Source organism: Carex rostrata, chromosome 31, assembly GCF_964058835.1.
Source record: "Carex rostrata chromosome 31, lpCarRost1.2, whole genome shotgun sequence".
Classification (NCBI taxonomy): domain Eukaryota; kingdom Viridiplantae; phylum Streptophyta; class Magnoliopsida; order Poales; family Cyperaceae; genus Carex; species Carex rostrata.
The window spans coordinates 547,898-560,710 of record NC_135948.1 but is presented as its reverse complement, the minus strand read 5'-3'; the positions used below and the strand labels follow the sequence as shown (position 1 = coordinate 560,710).

The 12,813-nt window shown below is 34.8% G+C and overlaps 1 protein-coding gene across 2 annotated transcripts in view; it reads right to left on the bottom strand.

The window, feature by feature from the left end:
• The window catches only part of LOC144547294 (nudix hydrolase 16, mitochondrial-like), an 82,028-nt gene extending 72,407 nt beyond the window's left edge, over positions 1–9,621 (bottom strand). The window contains exons 1-4 of one of the 2 annotated variants that reach the window (XR_013509065.1): positions 9,312–9,621; positions 8,074–8,188; positions 7,767–7,850; positions 6,725–7,071 (exon numbers count right to left, since the gene is read on the bottom strand). Coding sequence is in view for 1 of the 2 variants with exons in the window: in XM_078295905.1 (XP_078152031.1) it covers positions 6,784–7,071; positions 7,767–7,850; positions 8,074–8,188; positions 9,312–9,382 (558 nt within the window). In the remaining variant the exon portion in view is untranslated. Of the gene's footprint in view, positions 1–6,554; positions 7,072–7,766; positions 7,851–8,073; positions 8,189–9,311 lie in introns of those variants that run through there. The other variant, XM_078295905.1, reaches the window with a different exon arrangement.
• Positions 9,622–12,813: the final 3,192 nt, after the last annotated feature.

Below are 12,813 nucleotides of genomic sequence, written 5' to 3'. Positions count from 1 at the left end.
GCCACACCTCTAGCAGACTGCCCGGGTCAGGGGCGGTCCACTAGGGACCAGACCACCTGTGGTCTGGGCAGTCCTCTTTTTTTTTCTTTTTTTTTTTAGAATCTTAATAATTTTATGAAGAAAATGAATATTGCCCTTGAATGCAACTAGGTTAGATGGATCAGAGTAAAAATTAAATATGACATGTCAGTATTATTTATCTTGTAAAACCCAGTGATGGTTTTGCTTGTCTTAGAAATTGATTATTTAAATTTTCAATGGTAGATCTCTCTCGTTGTAATTATTGGGTTCGGCCAACCTTATTTTCAAATTAACATTATCTCATCTTTACAAATAGCACGAGTATAACATGCGATCTGTTTGACGAATATATGCATAATCTTGTGTTATTTATTAATTTGAACCAGACATAAAACATATCAAGAAAGCTACCATTCTACAATAGAAAAATGGGCTCGTTGCTTCTTGTAGTCTAAAATTTGATTAAATGACTCCCAAAAATATTGTAAGATACCTTACACTTCAATTTTGATCAAGTAACGAAAAAACTAATTTATTTAAAAAAAAAACTTTAGTACATGATTCACGAATAGTAATGTACTTCCAAAAACTTTTGAGAATTAAAATTCACAAATAAAGATATTTTTTTTAGAAGAACAAATAATGATACTTTAAATCAGTGTTGTAAAAAGCGACTGTTTAGACTGATTAACCAGTTGATAATTAGTCGTTGGCGGCAATCAAACTATCACAGATTTTCCGAACTAATCGGCCGATTATTTATGATTATGATCGATTATTCCCGATTAATTGCTTGACAGTACCAGTCCGTCCAACAAGCGCATACTATTATTACAACTTAAACTTCAAATAACAAATTTGATGTATTTTTGAATGCTCTACATGCTGTAGAAAAATACAAATAAATTGAAATTTGTGTCAATTTTATGTATTTTTGAATGCTCTACATGTTGGTGTAATCACTTTTTCAGTTTGGTCCATGTATCAGTTCAGACTTGCTGATTTACCGAAGATGTCAAATTTGATGTTTTTAGTGCTTATCCGTTGAGTTTGAACTTGGTACCATACCAGATGTTAGTCTAGGGTGCATTGTGCATGGACAGAGATCTAATTTGAGATTTTATATTTTAGTAGCTCTAAACTACTATTTTAGTAATAGAAATAAAGATAAGAAGATCAACAAGCTTTCAGAGGTTGGAAATTTTTAAATCAATGGCAAGTCCTTAATTAGTGTTATTTTTAAACTTGTGATATCCGACTGACAAACCAAATCAAAGTTATAAAGAGTTACGATATCACTTCAAAATATTAAGATCTCTAAAAAAATAAAAAATAAAAAGAGGACCGCTCCGACCACAGGCAGTTTGGTCCCTAGTGGACCGCCCCTGGCCCGGGCAGTCTGCTAGAGGTGTGGCCCGCTGTTACGTTACGAAATTTTAACAATTAATTTTTAATGATTTAAAAGCAAGAATCGAAAATCGTGCTAACAAAATGGAAGTTTAAACCTTAATTAAGGTTCCTCTAAATAAGTAAGTTAAGTGTGAAACGAAACCGCGTCGAAATTTCGAAGTTCTGAACCTTTATAGGCTCAGTGCGTCCGCACTGGTGGTGAGTGCGGGTGCCTGACCCGCACTGGCCTCTGTTTGCCTTGGATTGTTGTCTGGATTTCTCCTCAGTGCGTTCGCACTAGTGTGAGTGCGGATGGGTGACCCGCACTGATTCCAATTTCTCTTTTCCTCCAATTTTGACCAAGTTCTGAGTGCGGGTGACTGACCCGCACTGAAATTGAGTACGTCCGCATTACGCTCAGACATTTCCTTTGTTCAGTGTCGTTTTCATGAAAATTTGACTAAGTACTGAGTGCGTCCGCACTGGACTGAGTGCGTCCGCACTGGACTGAGTGCGTCCGCACTGGACTGAGTGCGTCCGCATTGGGGTATTTTTTTGTGTTTTCCAAGCTGCCGAAATTATGCCAAGTGTTGAGTGCGGGTGATTGACCCGCACTGAAAATGAGTGCGTCCGCACTCGTGTATATTTCTGTGCATTTTCAACTGCTGAAAATCTGTTCTAAGTGCTGAGTGCGGGTGGCCGACCCGCACTGAATTGAGTGCGTCCGCACTCAGGGTATCTTTTCATAAAAGCCCAAAAAAATTTTCTTTCTCTCTCTTCCCCTCCGCCCCTTTCCCCATTTTTAGTGATTTTCACCCAAGAGAGAAGAAAAAGAGCGAGAGAGTTTCCTTTCCCTCTCAAATTCCCGATTGTTGCGAGAAATCAAAGTTGGAACCGAGCAAGCGGCCGTGGATCTCTCCTAGCTCTCCTATTCGGTATTCTTTTCTCTTCCCGTTTCTCTCTAAATCTTGAATTTTCTTGATTTCTCGGGTTTTCGTTTTAAACCCGAGATTTGTATTCGAATTGCTTGTAGACTAGCTCCTTGAGCTTCTTTGACTGTTTATTTGCCGATTCCTTCCCGATTTCAGCTCAATTTCGGATTTCGATTTTTAGGGTTTTTTGTGCCAAAACTGAAATTGGGCATAATCGTGAATTGATTAGTTTAATCCAACCGATTAGACTTGTAATCGGTAGGGTTCCCTCTTGATCTTGAATTGCTAGAACGTTTAACGGCTAATTTGAGGTTTTGACCAAATTAGGGTTAACCACTTGGTGAATTGAATTGTTACGGGAACCGAAACTGTGAACTAGTAAATGAATTGTTACCAAATTGAGATCGTGTATGGTCTAGAAGACCCAAATGGAAATTGTGAGAAGTTATAGATTTTAAAGCAAGAAAGAGGAATAAGGAAGTATAAACCCTAATATAACTCGAGTGAATACCTCGATAATGAACCACAGTTAAACCTAGTATACGTGTAATATAGGTGTAGGCTCGGTCGAGCAAGACTTCGCGAGGCAATTCGAGACGCCTGATCCTTAATTAAGCAGTACGCTCGTCATAATCAGGTGCGGGATTCTTGGACTTGTTTGATACTTTATTTTCAGGAATTAAACTGTGTATTCGTTTGTCATGTTGAATATCATCGATTGCATCATTGAATTGTGTAAAGCATTTGCATAGCCCAATCAAATTAAACTCGAATTTATGTGACTTGAGTGATTTGCATGCTGGTATGGTTGTTGGTTGTGTCGATCTATTATGATCTGATTTTGATTGAAAGTCACCACAAACTATGTATGTGAATGGATTTACAAAGTTAAGCACTTGGATCCAATGAATTTGCAAAGTCGGGCTGTATGCTGACTTTGATTCCCATGATCCTAATGGCCTTAGGTGAACGACTCTCAATGTTTCCCAGTACCGGTTGGGACGAGGGAGGGTGATTATGTTATGATATGTGATTTGGAATCGTGGGTGACATGTGTAACGTCTGTGGCTCGGTGGCATTCTCCTACGTGTTAATGCATTTGGACGGTCAATTGAATATTACGAACATTGGAATGATTCCAAAGAGGATTTTCTTTATATGATTTGAACCAGACCTTAATAAACGGTTAAGCCAAGCGATTACAGATGGGTGTCAGATAAAGGGTCCAGCTCGGTGGAGCGTCTGTAGGTGTCAGTAACCATACAGACGAGGGTTTGATAAAGGGTCCAGCTCGAAAGAACATCTGTAGTTGCTACAAGCCTTAATGAGTCGAGTTAAGCCAAATATGTGTTGTGTTTGAAATTTCATCTTGGAAATTCCGTAAACTGTGATTCAGTTTGATTACTTGTTGTCGAGCATTAGAATTCTGTTATTTATGAATATATATATCTGTTTAAATTGTTATGGTTTGGGTTTCATTTCTGAATATGGAGTCTGATTGCAAGTCCAATAGTCTAAACTGTGGCAAATTCGCACTGAGAATTTAATTCTCACCCCCACCCTTCGGGTTATTTTACAGGTACGGGTGCGACTGATTCCGGAGAGGCACGCGAGTAGTAGGCCTTAGTAGTTGACCATCACAGGACCCTATATATGTTTTGTTGTGTAGTTTTAGGGTAGGCCTCGTGGTTGGTATCCGGATGAGATACTTTTGTTGTATTATATTCTGACCAGACTGTGTACTCTGATTTACATATATGAACCTGTTTTTATATTATTTTATTGTGAAATGCTTGATTTATTTTAAATGCCTTGTAAGTATACATGGAGTGTATACTTACGGCGGGGGACTGTTACGACCCGTGGCCGCGGGGTGTGACACCCGCCCCTGCAGGGGGCGGTCTGGTAGGGGTGTGGCCCGCCTCTGCAGGGGGCGGTCTGGTGGCTTTTTTGGGTCGCCCGTGGGCCCAGCGGTCGGGACATTTATGAAAAAAAACTCAATGCGGGATTATTTTTAAAATTAACTTTTTTTTGGAGGTATTAATAAAAATGACCGAAACAAATATGAACATACATCCAAAATCAGCACTACTAATATCACGTTGAATTTTTTGGCATCCAAACATCTATCTGTCTAGAGAAGATCTGAGCCGTTCATAGAGTAAATCTCAGCCGCTCATCAAAAGTACATCTCAATCTCAACCATTAGTTATAAATTTAGATATTATGCATTTGTTTCATGTTGTCAACCATGTAAAAATTTAAATTGAGTTCAAAAATTACTCGCCACAGGAAAAACTGTATGACGCTGTACAAACCTCTGCTCTTTCTCTTCTCTGTTTGCGTGCGCGTAACGCGCTTCTGTCGTCACTTCTTCCCGATGTCATCCAGAAAGTGCATGAACAGTGGAGGCAAGTATCACAGGATATACAGTGCATTGGGAGAAATATAATTATAATAGGCTGAGAATGTAATCTTTACATTAGGGTCCCTATTTTTCTTTTTCTTCAACTTTTGTAATTTTTCTTGTTTTTTTCTGTTATTTTCTCAAAACTGGATTTTCTACTTGGAAACTAGAGAATTTGTAACCGATAAGGTACTTGAGAGTTGCTTTTTTTGTTATTTAATTTCAAAGGGAGTAAATTAGCAAGTTATTTATTCAAATCTTGTATATACTGGATAGAACTGACGTCAATTTATGTGGATGGGATCAGTAACATGTGAACTTTATGCCTATCTAATATCAAGTTTTTATATAGTCCATAGATGCGATGAAGGTGTATTCCGCAAGAGTCAGCATACATACATGTGTGATATATATTTACAATTAATTATCTCCACAAATAATATATATGCTGACTAATGTATTTATAATTAATTATCTCCACAAATAATATATTATCAAGCTCGAAGATTTATCGTTTGCTCTTATTATTGACTAACACATAATGAAGAAATTAAATAAAAATAATTACATTAAAAAAAATCAAAATAATATTTCAATCTTCGTTGCAACGCACGGGCAGTTAACTAGTTTTGGAAACAAAGACAAATTTCTATTTTGACCATTTTTATTCTTTTCCCAAATGTTTAGACAAAACTTTGAATTGTTGAAAAACTCAATACATATACTAATTAAATAGAAAAAATATTTAAAATTGTATTAAAATTAGAAAACTTGTCCTAAATAATATGTTGCTAATTTTAATTTTCAATTTTTACTTTAGTAGGTTTAAAATGGTCATTTCCTATTTTTCAAAAACATTTTCTATCAATTAAAATTGTTTTGGATGTACATAACATTTCAAGTTGTAAATTTAGTGCAAACTGGATGAGCTAATTAACACGTATTAGTAGTGTCTTGTTCCTAATAATTTTATCCATCATCAAACACAACATCTCTAATAACGCGACACAAACATGTGCAGACACAATATATCTATAATCTAATACTATTCCACTGCGTCATTGTACCACAATTTGTGTTGTACTACTACTAGTAATAAATATTTTTTGCAATACACTAATACACTATGCACAGGACAGCTATTGATGACCTGCGAAATATATCTCATCCACACTACAGTAGTCAGTAAATGAGGCACAAGAAACGTTTCCGGTAGGCTTCAAAGAGAAGTCGAGTTGAGAACGAATTTGGGACTTGTTCTTTTTTATATAAAGGTTGAAGGTCAAACTAATATCACTTTTAAATTTCAAACAAGCAACCCGCCAACCCCACACAAAAAAAACATTAACATGTCCCAATTAATTATGCTTGGGCCTAGAATTAGATGAAAGGATTTGGTACAACCTTAACACATCCAGTGGAGGAGATCGTTGAAGGTAAAAAATATCTTTGAAGAAAAGAAGCAAGTTGAGTAGAAATAGCGAAATACAATCTTACATTTAGGTCTTCTTTCTCACGGAATGAGAAAGGGACATGTTCGTAACCAAATTTGGAAATCATTCGGCCACCAATAAAATGCCGATACAACAGATTAAAACATATTCAATGTTTTTGACTAATCGTTTTAAAAACATGTAATTCCATTTGCTTGATTTTATTAACTGCTTTAATTGTTGACTATTATAGCCGTCAAATAAGTTCGCTACTAATATAACCTCCTCTCTCTCGTTTTTTTTCAAAACTCCAACCGGAAACTGCAAATTACAAGTAAACAAGAACACAAATCAGCACTATTACAGTTTCCATAATTAAAAAGGCCATTATATTAAGCATTCAACTGTTAGAGACTAGACTACTGCATGAAAATTAGCTTCTTTCTAAAGATAAGCTGGGAAACCAGGTCATGCAGCAACAAAATTTACAACCAAACTCATTTCATTTGAGGCAAACCTTCTTTAATGGCACTGGTGATTACTGCATGAAAATAAAGTTTGTTGCGTCACCCAACTACCCAGTAATACAAACAAAACAAGTTCAAAAATCATTAGTACCGGTCCCTACAACATGACCGTTACCGTAGTCAACAGCATTTTGAAGCCAACTGGAGAATCCCTTTACCAGGGCCTCCCGCATCCAGGGATGCCGGCACTGATCAATTGCCTCAGGAATCGTGACCCAGTGTCTGGTTCGAGTGCTCTGTTCTGGCCAGGCATCCATTTCTTCACTTACTAACATTGCAAACAAAGCAGCTTTGCAGAGGCCTTCTGGGCTAAACTCATCCTGGCAGCTTTTGCTCTTGAAGTCATAGTAGCCCAAGAACTCCTGACAATACAACAAAAAATGAAAGATAATAATGATAGCTAAAAAAATAAATAAAAATTAATTGACCAACTAAGCTGGTAGGTTTTGAATGCCACCTTTGTTTATCAAAGAATTACTCTATTGATTATTAGCATACAAGGGTTACCTGAATGGGTTTCAATAAAACCGCTAACAGCAATGATAGAAATTGCCACCTTTGTTTATCAAATAATTACTCTATTGATTATTAGCAAACAAGGGTTACCTGAATGGGTTTCAATAAAACCGCTTACAGCAATGATAAAAATTGATGCTGTGGATTATATTAGCTACCAGGTCTTATTCTATCTTAGCTTTTGTCATCAAAACTCATTGCTAAGTAATGCTTAATGCCTTAATCCCTATTTAAAAACCCAATCAAATATAGAAAAGGCAAGACAGACAAAATACCAAAAAAAAAAAAAAAATGGTTATCAGTTGTTCTTTCAAAAAAAAAAATGATGTATGACAGATATAAAACTACCACACCTACGGCATTTGACCTAAAATTCAAAATCACATTAAGGTCAGTACAATAGTGCTTAATTGAAAGTGTACATCACATAAATAGTTGATTCGGGGAGCGAGCGTAGAAAAGCTAAGAAACTATTCCAGGGCGGGAAAAAGTTGGACAAAGAAAATAAAACGTTGGCAAAACAAAAAAAAGAATGGTGTACCACTAATTCACCACGTACTCCTGCTTCTTCTATAGCCTCCCTTATAGCTGCCTCCTCTACCGTTTCGTCATTTTCCCAGCCTCCCTATTAATTAAAATTTAAATGAATAACAGATAATAAAAGCTCATACAGTAATCACTTCAGAAACTGGTACCATCACTGTCCCAGACTTATTCAAGATAGGACAGTTTAATTATTATCAGTACTGATCTCACTGCAATGAATGATACGAGTATCTGGTCTAGTTAAGCAATAGTGCTGTAAATGTTGTTACTAATATTTATAATTTTAAAGCCGGAAACTGTACTTTGGGAAATAAGAGGCCTGGACCACTTGTTGAGTTTATCATAAGAACTTCAACTTCCTTCTTCTGTTCTCCATCACAAGTCTCGTCATTATTTTTGTATCTGAATGGTATACACCTGTAGCCGTAAGAAATTGTCAGAAAATGCAAGATAAATAGTACAAGTTATGATTGGATGAAAAATTTACAAGCAAAAATCTGAACACAAGTTAAAGACTGAAAAATAGATATGATGCAAATCAATTCATATGTTGTAGTATAAACATGATATACTAATACATACATCAGTAACATACTATTTCTTAAACTCTAAGCAAAAATTGTTGCAATTTACTAAAGCAATCTATAAGGTATTAATCCACTGTAAATGGGAACAATAACAAAACACCATTTAAATAATGCAAAACTTGAAAAACTGGGATCTTAATTAAGAGATTTATTTTATTAAAAAAAACAAATCTTATTCAAAAGAAACAGCTAAGCTGTTTAGAGTTTTTTCGGAAAAGCAACTCCACCATACCAATAGTATGTTTAAAAATGAGAGGGTGTTTTTCCACCGTATTAATGGTAAAAAAGGCTAGCCTGTGGCCGTATCAAAAAGGTAATCCACCGTACCATTAATACGGTGAAAAAACACCCTCCCATCTTCTACCGTACCAATTGCTTTTCCTAGCAACCAAACAGCTTAGGTGTTTCCATTTGAATCAAATTTGTTCTTTCTAATAAAAAAAAAAAAATCTAATTAAGAGTAGAAAACAGCCGAGTTAGCAACAGTGTCTATTGGGACCTTTCATCAAACTGACTAGTAAAAATAAGGTAAGACTAAGACTAGTAATTAGCCTTTTTTACTCACATGCCATGCCAGCTTGTGGTAAGAGTGGGAATCAGCCTTTTTATTCCCATTAAAGGTAAAGGAATAAGGTTTATTCCCATCAATAGCTAATTACAACCAACTTAAACCAGAATAAGAGTTTAATACTCCTGTTAAATTTTGGGCCCATGTACTATTTTGATCATTCCCAGCCACACGCCACGTGGCCAACTAATGAACAAACCAATCAAGCAATCAAATCGAAGTAAATCGGTTGATAGGACTAGCTAATTGGGCCTACACTACACACTACACAGGCATCACAGCGACAAAGCAAGAAACAGTAGACCTATTCAAAATTTTCAAAATAACCTAAATTAAAGTTTAATATAAGAAGAGAGCATCTTTTGAGTGGAGAGGAGAAAGAGACCCGGCTACAAGGCGACAGCCATCCTCGTACCGCTGCTGATGGCGACCGGTACGGGCTACCAAATCGCACATATTCCTTCTAATGCCCTTCTCTTCTCTGCTTGTAATAATTCCTCTCTTATTACTAACTTCTCCTAATATCAGTGAATCTTGCTCTTAGTTTCGGATCTCAAAAGGTTATTACCCCCCATTGGAAGGATAAAGCGAAAAATTTCAGGGAGAGGAATCAGATTCAGAAGGATAAAGCGAAAAGTTCATGGCGAACACGAGAACGGAGCGGGGGGCGCTCCAACGCGAGAGAAATCTAGGAAAGATAATCATCTCCATTTCATAATGAAAGGAGAGATCCATTCTTCAGGGTGTTCTGCCCAGCCTCACGTATACTAGAAAAGTACTGGTCAGCAGAGGCGTGGATTCTCCTGGAGAAGTCCTGCATTTACAAACTGGAGAAATTAATCCGCAAACAAAAAAAAAGATGGAAAGCGAAACCCGTCGGTTTCTTCGTTGTTATGATGAATCCAATAAAGACAAAAATAGCCATACTACTGGCCAAAAGGATGTGGATTCAAACCTGGTCTTTATGAATTCGTATCCTCTGCATTAACTCAAAAAGCAATCTCTTTTGATTTAATGCATATTGTCCGTCCGATAAGTTTTAAAATTCGTGTGAATTAGATCCGCACTAATATTAAAAACTACCCTATGTTATAGGCGGGAACCAGATGAGCTCCGTTTATAATCGTACGGCCAATATGTATTAACTCAAAAGATGCTCTTTTGAGTTAATGCAGACGATGCGGACTCGGTCTTTATGCCGACCTGTCGTGATATCAAGGTTCTATGTGCTTCTAAGTTCTAACTATGCGGCATGCATATCAAGTTAGTGAGTTACTAGTTTAATTTTAAAATCTAACCAATTAATTAAACGACAAATTTAAATAGTAAAAATCAATTAGTGTACGAATATTGCATTTACATACAAAATCTATAATTTTTTTAATTAATTTTGTATAAAATAAATCGGTTAATAAAACATCTTCATATATAAATTTCTCATGTAATCACATTTATTGGTGTAGATACATTATAGGTTATGATTTATGAATATGGGATACGGTATATTTCAGAAACTGCTTTTGTTAAAAAAATTAAGACGCTCGCTTTTATCGAAACTTGCAAGAAATACAATTCTTAAAATTTAATAATTTGTTTCAAACAAAGAAGGATTATACACAAGGCATGGTCACTTGTTATTAAATTATACGCTCTTTACGGAACGTCACGTTATGTCATGTCATGTGTGTTGATTACATGACGTGATCATTTACGTGACGTGACTGCATTCGAGCAAAAATTACATATCACGTTACATCACGTGAACCAGTTAAGTCACGTCACGGTATGAAACATAGAGTATTCAACTTTTTTGGTACGCATAGAATATCCATGTTTCTCTTTTAGTGTAGGTTCAGTGATACTGGTACTCATGTATTATTGATTTTTATTTTCTCTAGTTTAGTGTAATGAATATTTGTAGTTTGAATTTTTAAAGTAATGTCAGATATCCAACGGTCTTTTCTCAGAAAATAAAAATTTGCAATATTATTTACTTATTTTAGAATTATTAATACTTTTATATCATTTTTCTTTGTATTTTCAACAATTTAAATTAAAATATAAAAAAAATTTGATGTAACTAATTTACGTCACGTCACGTGTGATCGCGTCATGTATGATCATGGTGCGACTACACGTGACGTGAACATTTGCGTGACATGACCGTCCGCCACCATTTTAGTCACGTTACGTCACGTGAAAAAAAAAAAGTTGATCACATCATGTCACTGAGTAAATCACGACGTGTTTGTCATGTCATGTTACGGCGTGTCACATATTTCCTTCTCTAGTCGTAATAATAGGATATTTTTTTTCCTTTTTTTTCTCTCAAAAATAGGATATTTTTAAAATATATTTCATTTGATTTTATGAATACTTCGATGAGTCTCGCCATAAACAAGTGTGCTCTGAAGGTCATGTATTGAAAACTAGGTTCTTTATATGAAAACAATAATTCAAATACCTGGAGTTTTTACAAGATAGTTATCGTTAAATATAACTTTATTATTTAGAAGAGTGTTGGATGGCAGTATATTTTTTTAAATAATTAATTAGTCACTTAAATAAAATGTACTGTACACTTACATTATTATGAATCTCATTAATTGAAGTAACATAAATCTCAATTTGCTAATTCATCTTGCAATTAAGGATGGGCAATGTCATTTATCAAACGAGTATGGTTTTTATTTTACGTGTTTGAAAATGAAAATTTGAAAACTTGCTTGATATCTCCTTTAATTCATCAATTGCACATGACCGACGACGGCCCACCTTTTCCCTTTTTCGAATATGATTTTTTGTTAATCCAGAAAAATATTGAAATAATGAAAGTACGTCCAATTTTTAAAAAATAACAACTAATTTTGAAAGAGATGAGTATGGGGATCAAGTTTTCATCCTTATTAAATCCAATCATATAATATTTTTATACTCAATGGGTGTGGGAATCAAAAATTTTGAACTGGATTTTACTGTTCACCATGGGAATAAAAACTTAGCTCTGAGCAAATTTTTTTTTCCCACAGTGAACAGTTGTTCACCGAACGGACCCTAAGCGTGAAGTACAAGGGAGAAAGAAAACAATTAGAATTGAAGAACACCTCTATTTAAAATTAAAAAATATATTGATCAATTTAATTTTAAAGTTATTAAATAAAATTGTTAAATAATAAAAAACTGATATAAAAAAGAATGTTAAATTTTATGAGAATTATGAATATTATGATGTTTTTATGAGTAAATTGAATATTTCAAAAGTTTATATGGGCACACCAATTTTTTTCCCTTAATGAAATTTGTCCAACAGTTGGCTATGACTCAATTCTATCTATTTATAAGTGACATTTATTGCTATTCGAATTACAGGTTATAGAGAGACAATTACTATTTATTTTCTATATCAGACTTGAGAGAAAAAAGATAGTTAAAAGCAAATAACACTTTTATTTAAAATTAAATGTTCAATTTAAATTATGGAGGGTTCAAATTAATGCACCGTGATTTTGTACTCCAATATGCTTCACATCCTTTATTTATGTTTTCAAAGTCCAAACAGTCAATCTGAACCGTTCAATATGATATTCATAATAAAATATGCTTGGAGACCAAATTTTATAATTTTTTAGAATCGTTTTACTATTTTTTTTAGATAGGTACAAAAATCACTGTTTTAAGAATATTCTGGACTATCCAAAAAAATGATACTGTACCTATGTAAAACAAATAGTAAAAAAATTCTAAAAAAATATAAATTTGGTCTCCAAGATTATTTTATTATGAAGATCGTATTAAGCGATTTAGATCAACTGTTTGAACTTTAAAAACAAAAATAAAAGATGTGGAGCATATTGAAGCACAAAATCATGATGCATTTGAACCCTCCT